This window comes from Xylaria bambusicola, assembly GCF_022495145.1.
Source record: "Xylaria bambusicola strain CBS 139988 unplaced genomic scaffold F5B22scaffold_2, whole genome shotgun sequence".
Lineage (NCBI taxonomy): Eukaryota > Fungi > Ascomycota > Sordariomycetes > Xylariales > Xylariaceae > Xylaria > Xylaria bambusicola.
The window spans coordinates 1,022,972-1,039,297 of NW_025953555.1; the positions used below are offsets into that span (position 1 = coordinate 1,022,972).

Here is a 16,326-nt window from a genome sequence, read left to right on the forward strand (position 1 = left end):
CGCCCCCCCCCCCCCCCCCCCCCCCCCCCCCCCCCCCCCCCCCCCCCCCCCCCCCCCCCCCCCCCCCCCGCCCCCCGCCCCCCCCCCCGCCGCTGCATATACTGGCGGGCTATAACTACTCCATCTGGCAGGATATCTACACCATCTTATATATCAACTGCTGCACTGAATATGATATATACCACCACCTTGAGCACCTTGGAGCAGGTATTGCTTACATGGCCTCTGCATATATATATCATCCAGCGTGACTTTGAGGAGCTGATATAACCAAAGACTGACACCAGGTCGTCAATAGATCCGCCATTGTAACCTCTGCCTCCTCCTTATGCAGGCGATGGCAAAGAGTGACTGATACCGGCTACCGTATCTTGGATACACTGATATGATGCAGGTTAAGTACCTATGCATATCTCTGTTTGTACAGTAAAACACCTTCTCGATAGGTGCATGGTTTTGTACTCGGATTGGTAATCATCCCTATCATGACTGGGCATACTTTATATATCCCTAGTGGCAACCCACCTTTTGGCTAGCAATGAGTACATGTATTCGTTAGGTAGTAAGGAGACAGGCCAAGATATATCCAAGAATGCGGTAAGTCGTCGGTACAGAGTCGGAGTCGGTAGATGATTACCACACTCGAAAGTGATTGCCTGTCAGCTCAGCTTGATCACAGCCTCTACATCTACTTGTTTGTGAAGATCATCCCGCCCGACATGGGATATAAAATTACGCAAACGTTGGATTCAGAATATCCAATACTTTATCTCCTTTGACACACGCACTTAACTGGGATCGTGATCGTGTCGGTGTGGGCATACAAAATAATGATTCACTGGTACGTACCTAGGTAGTGAGTTACCTACTATAAACCAGACTTGTCTGTCGGCGAGATGATAGCCTGGTATCAGGTATTTTGGTTCAAGCTGCAGACGTAACTCAAGGGTGGTTTCCAGAACGCAGGGTAGGGCACGTCGTTGGCTGGATGCTGAATGATGTACTTGCAGGATTACCTACAGCACCCGCTATCCATGTATGAGGGTTGCTTATGGCCTCCCTATTCCCATTCCCAGGCGTTCTTTTGTTCTTGTCTGGTCAGCTGCAGAGCCAGTCCATCGCTCATAACCAACCTGCTAGGTACATAGCCTATCCAAGCTACAAATACCCACTCCCAACTCTTCCTCACTTACTTTTCGCTCTTCGTCACTCAACTCTATTTACCTACCTACCTACCTATCCACCCACATACTCTATGTACCTACCTACCAATATAGAGTTGAGCTTCCCTCGTGCCAACCAAGCTCTGCCTGCGTTTTGCGCTTCTCGGCTAGCCTTGCGCCGGTTGTCCTACCTAACCTAACTCACCCCATTTGCCATTGCACTGCATAGGTATCTAGGTCGACTTATCCAAGTGCCAGCCTATCCCCTATTTATTACCTCCAGGGCGCGTGTTCATTTGACTCGGCACTACACTTTCATCTGTGCTACCTATCGTTCTTCAATTTAAGCCCTTGCCGACCTAGCATGCGCTTCATCCGTGGCCGGAACTATCAGAAACGCCCATAGCATAACATCATCTGCTGACAATGACCGTCCTCTTCATCTCAACGAAAACAAATTTCCTCAGTCGTCATTTGTTTCGCCTCTAACATTTACCGGAACCCTTTTCGAGGTTCCTGTTTGGCGACTTGTTTAATCGCAACTTAGATCGAGCATCTACTCGCATCCCTTGCCACAACTCTTCTATTGGCAGGTCTACAGATACCAGATACTCGCTGCCTTGAATCAACACCACACCACATACCTCCTGAGTGCATATCCGATCTGAACCGCTGCCGCTGCCACTGCCGCCGCCTCCTGCTGGATATCCGGTTTGCTGCCACCTAGACTAGGTACTTTGCTGCTGCTCACGAGCCAACCTTGCGTTTCGTCGCATACCTGAACCGCCAACTGTGCTGGTTCGACATCTCGTTCCCGTTCCTCGGTTGCAGGGAAAGGATACCTCGATCGACAAGGGCAAGGAACGGTTGGAGAGGCAACCCACCTCGTAGTTCTCCTTGCTTTTTGATTTTGATCATCTGCTAGACGTGTGTTTCCAACGAGTGCAAGACTAAAAGTCACGTTCTTCACACAAAAAACCACGGCGGGAAAAAATAGCCTATTGGAGCGGCCATAAGCTGCCGACCAAGTAGCTTGAGCAATACCTGAGGTCTGTCGCGCCATCCGAGATTGCCTCTAGCTGGCTGCACTACCACGTTGTACGCACTTGAGCGTCGCCAAGGCTGTGCCATTAGCCACTGTCGCAGTGCTGGCTCTCGCCTCCTCCACCGAGCCCACCACGCTAGGTAGCCACCGCCGGACCGCTCGATCACTCCAGTGGCCCGCTAGAAGTGGCCGCTAGGCAGGAAGGGAGGCCACTAACTCGCAGCGTCCAAGACCACTGTTCAGGTACCTACCTACCTACCTATAGGGGTACTTATAGAGGGTTTAACCATCACCAGTTAGTTGACTGTGACCACCAAAGTCCAGTGCGTTCGGCCGAGGCCAACCCTCTTTTCTCAATTTTTTCCCTCGCCTGCCCTGCCCACTTGTGATTAGCAGCAGCCACAGCGCACGTTCACCATTGACACGGCCATCCCTATACCTTATTTACCACTCGTACAAATTCGCCCCGGGGCCCGCTGGCCCTCGCGCTCCCGCTTTCTCTCTCTCCCCTTCCTCTCCTCTTCCCTTGCGCTCTTCTTTCTCTCTCTGTAGCTGTGGTCTTCCCAAGCCCGTTGCATCGCCGTTTTGCAACTCGTCCGAGTCTTCCATACTCCGGGCTTCGCCCACCCCTAAAGGCGACACTGGCCGTCGCCACGTCTAAGTCGGCTCTCTCATCCCGCTTCCCACCCCCCCCCCCTCCCCGGCCAGGGCCTAAGCAAGCATCACTACCCCCGCTGTTTTCTTGTCGCCAAGCAAAGCACTTCGCCCACACCTCGAGTTCAACCTATCAGGGCTCTCGCGCACCCTCACCCTCGCTGCCCTCGCTTCCGCACCCGCGCCGGTGCTTGGCAGAAATGTCGAACACTTCGGAGAAGACCATCTCACCCAATGCCTCGAAACAATCCTCAATCAAGTCTGTCGATCTTCCTTCGAGAACACCGAGCGTGAAGGCGCCGGCGCAAGGTGGAAAAAGTCCACCTCTCAATGGTATCACCGCACCGGATGGGCAGCCGAAACTGGCCGAGAAGCAATCTATAAAAAACCGGCTGACCAGGATCTTCTCCAATAAAGACGAGATACCCAAAACCGGAACCGTTGCCGATCTCTCACAACCATCTAAGCGACCAGTGCCCAGCCCAGCCCCTCCAACCTCCGGTGCTGCCGCCCCGACGAGATCAACCGTCCCTTCTCGGTCTTCCAGTACCGACGTGGCGCCTGCACCAAAGTCTTCGCAGCATACTCAAAGATATGTCGCCAATGCCAATGTTCCAGGTGGCCACGAGCACCATCTCAAGGGGAGTAAGCGACAGGAGAAGCTATCTGATATGTTCAAGTCGTTCTTGGGCAGGAAGACGGAGGCGCCTGAGGCAGATCTGTCGCTAGTGTCCAGTTGGGTTGATACGCTGCAAGAAGAGAAAGACTCGTTGGCCAATGACAAGAAAGGGGGCCCCAACCAGAGCACCACGCTTGTCCAAAAGTATGGCAAGTGTCAAGAAGTTGTTGGCCGCGGTGCATTTGGTATAGTAAGGATATCGCACAAAAAAGTGGAAAACGGCGAGAAGCTTTTTGCCGTCAAGGAATTTCGCCGTCGACCCGAAGAGAGTGAGAAGAAGTATAGCAAGCGCCTGACCGCTGAATTCTGTATCTCGTCGTCACTACGGCACCCCAACGTGATCCACACGCTGGATCTCCTCCAAGATCAAAAGGGCGACTATTGTGAGGTCATGGAATATTGCTCAGGTGGTGATCTCTATACCTTGGTTCTCACTGCCGGTAAACTGGAAGTTTTGGAGGCAGACTGTTATTTCAAGCAGATGATGCGTGGTGTTGAGTATATGCATGAAATGGGAGTCGCCCACCGTGACTTGAAGCCAGAAAATCTGCTCCTCACTTGTCACGGTGCACTGAAAATCACGGACTTTGGTAATGGCGAATGTTTTCGGATGGCATGGGAGAATAGCGCCCACATGGTTTCCGGGCTCTGTGGCTCTGCGCCATACATAGCGCCGGAAGAATACGTCGCCAAAGAATTTGACGCCCGGGCAGTGGATGTGTGGGCATGTGGCGTTATTTACATGGCCATGCGCACAGGTAGACATCTCTGGCGCGTCGCAAAGAAAGACGAAGATGAATTCTACGAACGATATCTTGAGGGTCGCCGCGATGAAGAAGGTTACGGTCCTATTGAGTCTCTACACCGGGTATGTCCTCCCACTCTCCCCTAATAGTCTTATGATCTTGATTCACTTTCCTATCATATACTAACAGGAAGTATTCTCGTAGGCCCGATGCCGCAATGTCATCTACTCAATTTTAGATCCCAACCCTTCAAGACGTATCACGGCCTCTCAAGTCCTCAAGTCCGAGTGGGGTCGGGAAATCAAACTATGCAAAGCTGGTGAAGAGGGTCTGTAATGCCACTGCTTCATATGGCCACTTTTGCCATCAAATTTCCCTTGCAGCTGATTACGTTCACGTTTGACGAATCAAGCTATCGAGGATCTCATCTCTATGTCTGCTCGAGAAAGCGCCCATGGCAGTTGCTTGGCTTGCAACTTAATGAGTTCGACCAATATTTTCCATTTGAATGACTAGATTATATCTTTTTATGTGCAAGGAGTCAGGCGTTGTGTTTGATCGGCTTTCCGCCCTCTTCCTTGCCCGACCGTTTACGAACAGTTATGACCAAATGACGCATCAGAGACCAAGACGAGAAGAAGGCGCACTGCATCAACAGGGCTGGGCTAGATGCACCACGCGGCCACGGGCGAACATTCATCGGGACGGTTCATCATTGTACAACACTATAAAGGGGTATAATGGCATTTTCCATCCTTACGAGATACCAGGCTCTTTGGGCAATAGGGAGGGTTCGGTAACCAGCGGAGCATGCATTACCTGATCGAGGCACGATCTCGAGGACCTGGGAAAGTGGAGGGTCGCCTGAGAGCAGATGGCTGGTTCATGCCACGTGAGGTTCATGTGACTTGAATCAAGGGTATATAATGGTCTGATCGACCCAGGAAGCTTGTGGTGAGGCGGAGGTCGGGGGCCCAGTCGGGGGCCTCGGTCACTCGACTTCCTCGCTTTCCATAGCAGGATAAATTGAATGGCCCCCTCAAAATTGTAAAACATATCCATTGGAACTTGTTGGCTATCTGCGGTGTCTGTCTGACTTGCCTTGTTTGGTCAGCAATGACCATCTTCAGCCCCCGTAACTTGTGTGGAATGCCTACTAAAATCATTAGAAGCATTCTGCGTCATTTGCTATGTGGCTATTCCCAGCAAGATCAGTAAGTATATTGGTGGTAAAGTTTGTATAAAGGAGGGTTCGGGTTGATGTTAAGACTAATGATGTTCGTCCCAAGCTCATCGCCTCCTGCCTTTTTACATCCACGCACTAGAGTCAGTGTCACCATCTCGATAGATGATTTATCATGGTACCTGTAGAGATCATGTACATACAGCATACATACATCGACGCTGCTATTGTCCCCATTGAAGCTAGGTAGTAGCAGGGCTTTAAGCATTTGTACACATAAAATAAAAACATTTTATCATCATCACTTACGAGGTAGGCGTAACGACGTCTGCTACCAGAAACTCATGCAGGCACCTGATGGCACGAGGGTAAAAGTCAAGGTAGTACACTTCGCACAAGAGGAGTCCTACAAGGAACAAATCGAGAGAAAAAAAAAAGTAAAATGTTACTGGTACGTAGAATTTGAATTTTGGGTGGGAGGGCCTAGAAAGGATGAAGGTGGGACTCGCATATAGTAGTAATTTGGTAGACGTTGGTAATGTCTGCTCGTCGGTCATCTAGGAAGATAGCCATAAATTTCTTAAGCTGTGAGTATAGACTAGAGATAATTCATCGCAGAGATCTAGGTGCCGATGCCTATAAAAGTAAGAGACTGCAAAGCATGGAATGTTGGTATATATATGCCGAATAGTCGTATTACGTATACACGAGAAACCTGTTTGTTTCTTGCTGGGCCTGCCAAGCCTGGTATAAACAGACTCGTCGACTGCCCATCTGTTTGCAGGGTTCCAGGACCTGCAGAATTCTTCCGAGATAAGACAATGCCAATGAGGCTTCTTCCAGCGCAGCCGTCTTTGCCTGTGATCCCATTCCAATGCAGCGATTGGCCACGGGCCAACACAAGATCCTTCAAGGCCGTGTCTTCATCAAATCTCCACCCACATCGTAAGTGCTCATCCTATAGCATCACATCAAGCCCCTGAACGCATAACCAGCCCCGTAGCCCTTAGTCGCCCCTTCCCTACTACAAAGGAGATCAATGAAAAAGCACCCTGCTATCCCTCCCTCGACATTATTCCTCGAGTACCAAGGCATGACTCGAAGCAAAACGCTCCATACTTCTCATGGCGAGTGACCTGTCGGAGTTGTCGTCATTTCATAGCTCTTGAACTGCGAGGTTGTAGATGTACAAGACATTAAGTAGGCTCCGGAATACCCGTTTCCTGTGGTATATCAAGTGACACTGAAGGCACAATAGTCCCACCGTTGAACGCAGTGCTTTGACTGAAATACTTGAAAACTTCAATTCGGGAAATCGATTGTGGGAATGCTTTGTGCTAATCGATTTCCAGTTTAATGACGGGGTCGTAATTGTAATTTCATCTTGTGCGTTCGGGTCATGCTTAATCACACAGGTAGAAAAGTAAATTTTGCTCGAAATTAAACCAAGGCTCACGAATGGAATAAATCCCACGCTCTTTCACATAAGCGAAGGAACTCATCGCGCTTCTGACGTTGTGTTTCTGGGCTATCGCGTCCAGCACCAAATGGTCCCCGTCGGGTGGCTGAGGGTCCATGTCCAAGGGGCGGACTGGCACCCTCCTCATATTCGGCCCGGGTGCGCCTCTTACTCGCACTTCGGCTTCCATCCTGAGCCGGCGCCCCATTCCTGGGAGATGGAGGGGTTGGTGGCTGATGGCCAGTGTAATGAACAAGCTTTGGTAATAACTCGGGTCGCCCACCGGCCAGTTCATGTTGCGCTTCTTCTGCGGATTTGTACTCTCTCGGGCGACCTGAGACAGGCGCCTGAGCATGAGTGGGAGGTGGGTGAGCAGGAGATGTCAAAGGAGCGTGACTCGAGCCTGGGTATAATTGCCGATTTGCCTCGCCGTGGGAAGGTAAACCTTGGTTAGCGAAAACATCTGAGATGGGAGGTAAACGGTTATTAGTTTGGTGTGCGGGAACATGGTGAATATGTGAAGCGCTAGATAAGTTGGAAGGGTGATTTGTCACTTGTCGGGTCAAAGGATGGGGATTATGGCGACCCGTGAATGTTTGGCCAAGGGGTGCGGACTGAATAACCCTCTCGTGAGCGAATTGTTCGTGTGATGGCGCAACAATACTTAATCCTGGAGGTGCTTTGTTTCGCCTTGACATGCCTGGTGTCTTAGCCGCAAACTGGCTCACAGGGTCTCTATCCTTGCCATTATCTATCCCGGGTCCAGGAGCAGGTCCATCTCCCTTTGCAGACTGTTGTTGAAGCCTCGCCTCAATGATGCGACGTTGCTGTTCCTTGACATTCATACTTTGCTGCAGATGCTCTTTCATGACAGGATCTTGTGTGACAAAACCAGGCGAAAGACAGGCTAAACCAACTTCCTGGATACCTAGCCCATCTCTGCCGCCAAGCGCTGGTCGTGCCGTGGCTGCGCCAGAGCCGGTGAGAGTGTTCTTAGACAGATCCAGCTTTCGTGGACGATGTCGGGTTGTAGGGATATCCGGAGACCCTGGTTCTTTCTTTACAATAATCTTAGGCCCTGTTGTGTTTGAAACATTGCGAAGGCTAAATTTTTATATATCAATTAGTTAAGAGTTGTGACTGGGTTTTCCAGGCAAGGGTAAATAATAATAATTAGATCAAAAGCAGGAAATAGGTGTGTGGTAAGAAAGACAAAACGTAGGAAGGCAGGCTTACGCGCTTGGTGGCGAGGACTTTTGCTGTTGAGTTGGGCTCTGGCTTGATGAGTGGTGGGTTGGAGAAGTATTAGTAGTGATGGTGTGTAGATGCGCTGTACGCGGGACCGAAGGAGAGGATGCCGTCGCGGCGGTTGCTGGTATGGAAGCGCTGGTTGTGGCCCCGGTGGCAGGCGCCAATTCGGCATAAGCCGATCTGTCGTAGGGAGCCGGAGAGGGGGCCATCGCAATTGCTGCGCTCATGGTGAATGATAATTCTACTTTTACTCTCTTCGGTTCTCCGAAATTTTGCTGAGTTTGATTCACGTTGTCTCCGACGTTTTTGCTTACTGGATTTCGTTGCTGACTGTCAGCTGAGTTACCGGCTGAATGGTTGACGCACACCAAACACGAGCGGTAGACTAAGACCGTGCAGTATGAGAAACCTAGGTTCTGGCCTGGGGTACCTGGTAGTATGTTGTAGATAGCAAGTGCTGTTTCTTTCGAACTGGTAATCGCTGGAATCAATCTGCTAGTACCTTAAACTCGGTTTAGAGAAATGTTTGTTCCTGGTCATACAGCTAGTACGACCCGAGGCAGCGTAGATGATGAAACGGGTGACGATTGCCAGGTCTTGACCGTTAGAACCCAGATATGTGAATGCAGTCGCTGTTTGCCTTCCCTAAACATGCAACCCGTCCTTCCAATGTGCCGGGCGCTGATTGGGCCAATAGAATTTATGCCTCTATACTCTGCAGTCGATACGAGTCGGCAGACGGTAGCAGCGAGAACGTGGGTCACAAAGCAAGGAGACCTTGATTGTCGCACAATAATAGACTGGGGCCCCTTTTCCTAGCTGCAGCCTTCAATCTCTCCGGGTGGTGACGTACCGCAATTGGGTCAATATGCTGCGTTTCAATTCAAAAAATGAGCTGCACGCTCGGGCGGCCCCTCGACAGCGGGCGGCAGCGCCAATACAAGGAAGGGATTCCCCTGAATGCCGAATGCTATCCTGGCCACTTTCTCCTACTTCCACGCTCACTCAAACTCCCTATTAGGATTTGGTCGGCAGCCGGTTCGTCTTGTATGCGATGTGCGTCCTGGCTGGTAAAAGTGAAAAATGCAAGAGCGTGGGATTCCGTAGTCCCTCTCTCCTAAACTCGGCCTTGGTTGGGTTGCACTTTGATCGTAACAACTGCAGGGTGCTGGACTGGGCCGTTACACAGCTGGACAAGCCGCCGAGATGGGATGCTTTGGTCGGTCGATGTCTAGCAGGGGACAGGGCCAACAGATACGATTCGACGGGACGGTACAGGCGCGCGCTTTTTGCGATAATGAAAGGACAGGATGCGAAGATGAGGCCTGCAACCATATACAGCGTACAGGATACAATAGAGCCCAGGCAGTGGCGGATACAGGTTCCTGGCTCAGCAGCCGTCTCCAACAAGACTTGGACAGGAACAAAAGAGAGGGGAAGAAGAGACTCGGGATGGAAAATAAAGAAGGGTACCTTGGTAGTAAAGGAACTAGCAAAGCGCCAGAGGCCTTGCCATGGGCCTATGTAAGTACAGTAGTGCAAGGGGGGGTGTGGATGGCTGGCGGGCGTGAAGGGAAAGGCGCAATGTAGGTAGCAGACGGCAGACCTGAACTAGGTACAGCACTCTAGACTCGACTCGAGAGAAACGAGGGCGGAAAGGGAAGAGGTTGCAGATGGGCAGAGGCAGAAGGGCAAAAACGGACGGGACAGGGTGCGCAGGCAGGGTCCGATAGAAAAAAAAGATGTTTCGAGAGAGGAGGAGGGGCAGGGTTGATTGGTGTTGAGCTGCCTCGTCTATGCTCGTCTATGTGTCGTCGATAGTAATACCGGCAGAGCATGAGACGTGTGAAGTGTTGGGTATGCTGGATTGCCTGGTGCTGGAGGATACCGCGAAGTACGAGGTCGGTACACCGTACCTACTTACGAAGAAGTACCTACTGCTACGTACCTACTAAGGTATGGTGTACATAAGTAGTATGGCGTGTGGGGAGGGGGGAATGGGGGATCGGGGGGCGGGCCCGTAGGTACTTAGTGTACATTACTGCCACTCGCTGCCTACCTACCTACAATGTATGTACATTACCATTTGCAGTAGGTACTGGAACGCCGCTGTACCACACTGAGTGACTGGTTGACTTGGCAGGAGGCTTAGGTAGCGGGGTGTAATAGCAAGGTTAGTTCAGGGGTGTTGTGTGTCAATGGAGACTTCCTAGGTACTCTACTAGGTAGGTACATGTATATACCTACTTACACAAGGTATTGCAGAATACCTAGATAGCCTCTCTCTCTCTCTCTCTCTTATCTACATACTTAGGTATGTACACTGAGAAAGAAGAAGAAGAAGAAATTAAAAACGGTCGCGATTGGAACAACCCTCTTATCCGCAGGCTGTTGTTGCAAAAGAACAGCTCCGCCGTAACGCAATCACAGAAGCCTGGACCTACGGTAGCATATGTACTTTGGGATTTCAGGAGCTGTCTCGAGCACAGTAGGTATACGCTACCTAGGTATGTACCTATATACACTAGGTTCCTTCGGGCGGTCCTCGACTGACTGCCCAAACCGCACTAGTGTTACAGGCCTGATCTTTTTTTGGCCTCAGTATCGCTATTTCATCCTTTTCCCTGACATACTTAGTGCATATGTAATACTTGATGATCGGAATGAAGCAACTTAAGTAAACACTGAACCCTTTCTAGCAACTTACTACATACCTCATATGGTCGGCACAAGAGAAGAAGAAAGAACGAAAGCATTGTACGTAGAGATGCCAACTGTTTTAGAATTCAGCACCTCGCCAGTAGCTCTTAATTTCAGGACTACCTCCGTGTTGTAGAAAAATGGCTGGCTGGAGACGTCTGAGCAGAGAGGTCGGGATCTCTTTCCCCATACGTACTTGCGTTATACATATACAACATCCCCTGTCCTTGTCCAAACCATCTTTATCATGATAATCGATAGGCGCCTCTAGTCTAACCGACAAACACGATGATCAGTACTTGTACTACTTATGTAAGTACGTCGAGTGTTGAGGCTTACTGTGATTTACCTCGACGACAGTCACCTTTTGACGCTGCTCCATGACTCGGTAAGTCAGCCGAACAAAGTTCACCTCTTGTTTGCTTTCGCTCTACCTACAATGACTTTTGGGCACACCTAGTATGTAAGTAAGTATGTGGACACCCTTATCTGCCAATGTACTACCTAAGTAGGTAGGTATAAATGGGCAAAGTGGTCCTGGTTACATAAGCAGACAGACTCTTCAGGGACATGGCCTTCCAACCTCTATCCGCTTCCGTCCTCTTTCCTAATCTGTCTCATTCTAACGTTGTGGCAATCGTCGGTAGATACAATACATCGCCAGGCAGGCCGTGTGTGTGGTGATGACGCTGGCGGCGTGCGACCAACAATACCGTCGGTATGTAAGTAGTGTATTGTAGACATGATAATGTCATGATAGGCCGGCAGGGCTTCTCCCACCAACTTGTCCCACCATCAGTGTGTACACCTGTCCACAGACTATTGAAATGCGAAGGGTGAAATGGCGAAAAACGTGCCAATCGGCGCGCTGAGAATCGAGTCGTCCTCTATAATTCGTCCAGCTGTTGCGACACGGGTCGTCGCCGAATCACTCCTTTGCACTTAATATTACCAGATTCTGACTTGACCAGCCCTCGAAACCGACCGGGCTCCACATGCACGACTACCCACTGGCCCACGCACCGCATCCTTGTACTCCGTACTTCAGGTGAGATCAGGCGAGGCTAAAAGGGTACGTTCGTGATCCCTGCCGCCGCCGCGGGAGGGAGCGCGAACTTTTGCTACTTACTTCGTACATACTTACACATAGTGTCTAAGTATGTAGTGACTTTGCTCTCCGCTACGCTAGGCTGCGTGTAGGTAGTGTATGTATCAACAAATTTGGATTCTGACAACTGGTTGGCGGGAAATTTTGTCAGGAGCGCGACCTAAAGATGGACTACTGTTGCTTGCCTCGCTCTACGAGATGAAGCGTTCGTTCTCTTGCGCAGAGGCAACAAAGCGGCGGGTTCAAAGGCTACTAGTTTCCTGGTCGTCGTCGCAAGTCAAAACTTGCAGTTCCAGTCTGGCAACTCCCAAAGTGGATCCGCGCATTCTGCCCGCTGCGTCCTTTACTTCCATTGCCACCTATCCGGCTGCCCCTCGGCCACAATGTACGAAGTACGCCGGGCATATCCAACCCGTTTCTGCGTATCTATCTCGGCGGTATGAGAAGAAGCATAGGCGAACGGAAAGAGAAACAGACCACGGTAGTTACGGAGTTGCGGTCTGAAGTGCCGCAAACCGAGCTAGTGCAGTGTACACTACACGACATTGCTGTGCGGTAACAGTAGGCTAACTTGTGACCTGGGCCAACATCAGACGGAAAAACCAACACCATCGTTTCATGCAGGATCGCTATCGTGGGCTAAAAATTCTCGGCGGCGGGGGTTCCCAGTGTTTGACGTCCCTGTCGATCCCTGCTTTGAGGGGATTCACACCTAGCCGAAATAGATGCGCTGCCTCGTGTGTACTAAACTAGGTTCTGTCCAAAAATCCCACCATAACTCCAACACCCCGGTAGCGTCGCGCACAGGATGCTGGCTGGTGCGAGCTTCGATTGAGTATTTCTTGATCCTCTGTGCCGCAGTTTCGTACATACTATAGTACTATGTATATTATGATTATTGCTGATAAATTCTCATTACCACTGTATTTCAGCGGCTAAACTCTTTTTGCAACCGTGGGCGTACGAAGTAGGTAGATAGTGTTGAGACACCAGCTACCAAAGGAGCCGAGGCTTGAAAAGGCCAGCCTTTAATATCGTAGCTCCTGTTTCAGCTTCCATCATGTGAGGATAATAAACAACAATTGTATATACCTGTGCTAAGTCTGATTCCACCCCTGCCATACTTGGTTATTATTGTTGTACTGTAAGTACTTACTATGAGTAGTAGCCAGAGCCTCTGGTTATCCAGCAAGATCTTCTGTCTTGGATGAGATACGCAGTCAAGAGAATGCGAAGTTGGGCCCGTCTGCTTGTAGATTGCCCCCTGCCCTTTATCAACGTCTGCTCTACTAGTAGGTACCCAGACCCCTCGGTATTCACAAAACGGCTGCAGCCACAAAACGCCTGAGTAAGTGCGTAACCAATTAAAACGTCATTTATGGCTGGATCTCTGAGACCTGCCTCTAATGGGGCATTACGGGCTGAGTGGTTAGTATCAAGAGTTTACGTAGGATGCCAAAGAGACTACATAATCTCGCCAACACTGGACGATCACAAGGATGTTCACTTGTATGTATGATACAACCAATTGCACCGCTTCATTGATTGCCATAAGTATATATAATGAAGATCTACCCTATCGTGTAGCGCCGTACTTCGTGCCTGCAGATTTCGATCACATCTTATCAGCTTGGTTTGAGTCAGTGTCTCATGTTGCTGACGTGAGTGTGGCACGCTGCAGCTGCGTGCGTGAATCCTTGTTGCTTGTTGGTAGTACTGGTTTCTTCTTTTTCCTCCTTAGTATTTAGGTAGGCAATGGCTACTAAAATGGAATTTCTCACCTGTCATGTCAAACAACCTGCAAAAGGAGAATATAAAAAACAGGATGAGAAACTGCAAGCGGTCGTTCATATTCAGACGTACGAGAGAATGTGGTCCAATGAAGTCTAGACCCAGGAATTCGATTCTACGGCGACGCATTAGACTGGGCCACCTTGAAGTTGCATGCAGCATTGTAACCATTATTGTGACGGCCGATGGCCCAAGCGGGCAAGCGGGTTGCCACATTCTCAAGGGCGATTACGGATACCTACCGGCTTGAGATGGGCTTAAGAATACTTGCTACTTTGAACCAACAAGTGGTGGGCATCTTTCAGCGAGACATTTCATCAGGTTCTGATCAGGGTTCGCCATCAACGTAAATCATCGTCAAACCTTTCCCAGCTCTATCAAAAATATGCACTCTTCCATCGTACTTAACGTAGTAGGTAAAGATCTGATCTCCCTTACTGAGTGGCAATTGCGAAGTTACACAACGTTGCTCAAGCTACAGCTTTTTTATAATTCATATTAATTGAACAATCGGAGATGAGAAATTGATCAGTGAAGGTCATTCTGTCGAGATGCACAGCATATGTACCTCACGTTGCATGTGAATGCGACGATTTGGGGGAGGAATCGCCAGTTGTGTGGCAGCTGGCTGGCCATGAGGCTGGCTTGATTCTGTATAGGTACTCAGGTACCACGTACATAGAAAGCGCCTTATCACATGCGGACCCAGAAAAATTCGTCGTAGATTTTATCGAGCCGTAGCTTGCCTTACCATCAGCCCCGCCGCCTAAAAGTATATCAACAACTTCGGTCAATAACCAATATATCTCTTTTACAATCTCAGACAAAGGGTAGGAAGGAAAGAGGAAATGCCGGCAAGAACGAAAGCTCACGCCCCCAGCGCAGAGGATGCTCATATGGAGGATGCTACTCCCACATCGGCACAGGTCACAAACAGCCAAGAAGACGGCGACCCCATGGAGGAAGATGAGGATAATGAGCTTGGCGAGGAAGAGGAGGCTGAAGAGCCTCAGAGAGTCCGCATTGTAAGTTTAATCATTGCCATTTCCTATTTTCAACAGCAAATGTATTAACAAAATTACCATTCTAGCTGCCCGGATCTACAAGCACAGCAGCATCCTTTGAGTTCCTTAAGGAGGGCCATACTCTGGGTAATGCCCTTCGATTCATCATCATGAAGAAGTACGTAAAATGAGGCTATCTCTCCGCAATTATATGGTCGTCTTGCGGCTAACAAAATTTGATCAGCCCCGATGTCGAATTTTGCGCTTATGCTATCCCCCATCCATCAGAGGAGAAGATGAATCTAAGAATTCAAACTTATGGTAGGACTTTCAGTGGTTGTCGTACTTGTTGATCCCCTGCGCTACTCTGGCTAACTTTTGACTCTCTAGATACAACAACAGCCACTGCAGCATTAGAAAAGGGGCTGCAAGATTTAGAGGATTTGTGTGATGTGGTCTCCGAAGAATTTTGGGCACAAAGAGAGAAGTTTATGGCAACAAAGTCCCGATCGGCTTGATCCGGCATAATTGCTTTAGGCTTTCACAACAGGCTCGGTACGAGAGATAGAAAATTCGTTATAGGTATAGCATAGTGCGGCGTTTGGCGTAAAACCACGTCTATAGAGGCATTCGGGCTTCTTGATGTTTCATGTACAATATATGGACTTCTGATACCCAATTCTAATTGCGCCCCTAGAAAAAGTTAGTGAACACATGCGTACGATTATTGATCATGCATACTTACTTCTAGGAAACCTTGCATAAAGTTGCGCGGCAGCCTGTCTGATCCTCGAAAATTCTCAGACTCGAAATATGACATGACGTGTGTGGTCTGCTTCCAGAAGTTCATCATTTCCTGCGAGACCAAATATCAGCATGTTGTTCTCAGCTAAGTCCAGATATTCCCTTCTTAGCAATTGATGGCAGGTATTGAGAGCTGTATCAGCAATGATAGACAGACCTGGTACTCCGCATTGTTTTGCATAAGCATCACGTCGACCACTCCTAGCTTATTCACGTATCGGTGTCGCTCGAATTCCTGTCGCATCCGCGTGCGGATACTCGATACGGGGAACGGAACAGAGTACATTGTTTGGATCTCGGGGGCCTGTCCAAGATTCGTCCGGGTAAGCAATGAATTGCTTCTGCTAGAGAAGCGCGATCCAGAGCACTTGAAAATCGCGGATTCTAACAGAATGTGGAGTCGGAGGAACATACAGCTCGGATCCATTCTCGGTAGGCAGCTAGCACTCGTCGCTTTGCATCATTCCAGTTCGCCGCTAGAACATCAATTAGCTTAGATTCCGCAATTCATGAGAATTAACTGACACTGGCGCGTTACGCGCGCAAATTGGGTGGGAGTCACCGCCATCCTGTGTGATATCTACCGTATTGGTATAGCATGAGGTTCATTCAGGCGACGTCAAGCTCGGGATGCTCCCTCGGGCTGTGGCTAGGGATTGGGGAGTGGCAGCCATACCATGCTTAGTCATGCATCAAAATGTGGCGCTAGCTCTATCCAACCCGCCTGTGATCAAGGGAA

At 49.7% G+C, this 16,326-nt stretch overlaps 5 protein-coding genes across 5 annotated transcripts; 3 read left to right on the forward strand and 2 right to left on the reverse strand.

Annotated features, from left to right (window-relative positions):
• The first annotated feature begins 808 nt into the window (after positions 1-808).
• Positions 809-1,576, forward strand: F5B22DRAFT_158290 (uncharacterized protein). The gene is made up of 2 exons (XM_047969217.1): positions 809-841; positions 1,011-1,576. Exon 2 carries the CDS (start codon positions 1,052-1,054, stop codon positions 1,361-1,363), a length of 312 nt encoding a protein of 103 aa, XP_047835804.1. The 5' UTR covers positions 809-841; positions 1,011-1,051; the 3' UTR covers positions 1,364-1,576.
• Positions 1,577-2,671: 1,095 nt separating this feature from the next.
• On the forward strand, positions 2,672-4,709 carry F5B22DRAFT_158292 (kinase domain-containing protein). The gene is made up of 2 exons (XM_047969218.1): positions 2,672-4,409; positions 4,492-4,709. Exons 1-2 carry the CDS (start codon positions 3,063-3,065, stop codon positions 4,621-4,623), a joined length of 1,479 nt encoding a protein of 492 aa, XP_047835805.1. The 5' UTR covers positions 2,672-3,062; the 3' UTR covers positions 4,624-4,709.
• A 2,213-nt stretch (positions 4,710-6,922) lies between these two features.
• On the reverse strand, positions 6,923-8,389 carry F5B22DRAFT_632923 (uncharacterized protein; the record flags this gene model as incomplete). Its single annotated transcript, XM_047976763.1, has 2 exons — positions 6,923-8,033; positions 8,166-8,389. 2 exons carry the CDS (start codon positions 8,387-8,389, stop codon positions 6,923-6,925), a joined length of 1,335 nt encoding a protein of 444 aa, XP_047835806.1.
• Positions 8,390-14,052: 5,663 nt separating this feature from the next.
• On the forward strand, positions 14,053-15,476 carry F5B22DRAFT_585794 (DNA-directed RNA polymerase). The gene is made up of 4 exons (XM_047973518.1): positions 14,053-14,804; positions 14,870-14,961; positions 15,028-15,104; positions 15,174-15,476. Exons 1-4 carry the CDS (start codon positions 14,628-14,630, stop codon positions 15,299-15,301), a joined length of 474 nt encoding a protein of 157 aa, XP_047835807.1. The 5' UTR covers positions 14,053-14,627; the 3' UTR covers positions 15,302-15,476.
• F5B22DRAFT_585801 (complex 1 protein) lies at positions 14,782-16,201 on the reverse strand. Its single transcript, XM_047973519.1, has 5 exons — positions 16,113-16,201; positions 16,002-16,063; positions 15,745-15,891; positions 15,529-15,639; positions 14,782-15,476 (listed from the first exon to the last, which is right to left on the reverse strand). Exons 1-5 carry the CDS (start codon positions 16,153-16,155, stop codon positions 15,465-15,467), a joined length of 375 nt encoding a protein of 124 aa, XP_047835808.1. The 5' UTR covers positions 16,156-16,201; the 3' UTR covers positions 14,782-15,464.
• Positions 16,202-16,326: the final 125 nt, after the last annotated feature.

Excerpts from the sequence above, each read along its gene's own strand:
- F5B22DRAFT_158290 (XM_047969217.1), top strand. The coding sequence starts at position 1,052 with ATGGCCTCCCTATTCCCATTCCCAGGCGTTCTTTTGTTCTTGTCTGGT.
- F5B22DRAFT_158292 (XM_047969218.1), top strand. The coding sequence starts at position 3,063 with ATGTCGAACACTTCGGAGAAGACCATCTCACCCAATGCCTCGAAACAA. Across the intron at positions 4,410-4,491 it reads CTATTGAGTCTCTACACCGG|GCCCGATGCCGCAATGTCAT; the intron begins GTATGTCCTCCC and ends GTATTCTCGTAG.
- F5B22DRAFT_585794 (XM_047973518.1), top strand. The coding sequence starts at position 14,628 with ATGCCGGCAAGAACGAAAGCTCACGCCCCCAGCGCAGAGGATGCTCAT. Across the intron at positions 14,805-14,869 it reads AGCCTCAGAGAGTCCGCATT|CTGCCCGGATCTACAAGCAC; the intron begins GTAAGTTTAATC and ends TTACCATTCTAG. Across the intron at positions 15,105-15,173 it reads TCTAAGAATTCAAACTTATG|ATACAACAACAGCCACTGCA; the intron begins GTAGGACTTTCA and ends TTGACTCTCTAG.
- F5B22DRAFT_585801 (XM_047973519.1), bottom strand. The coding sequence starts at position 16,155 with ATGGCGGTGACTCCCACCCAATTTGCGCGCGTAACGCGCCAGT. Across the intron at positions 16,064-16,112 it reads TGCGCGCGTAACGCGCCAGT|CGGCGAACTGGAATGATGCA; the intron begins GTCAGTTAATTC and ends TTGATGTTCTAG. Across the intron at positions 15,640-15,744 it reads AAAACAATGCGGAGTACCAG|GAAATGATGAACTTCTGGAA; the intron begins GTCTGTCTATCA and ends TTGGTCTCGCAG.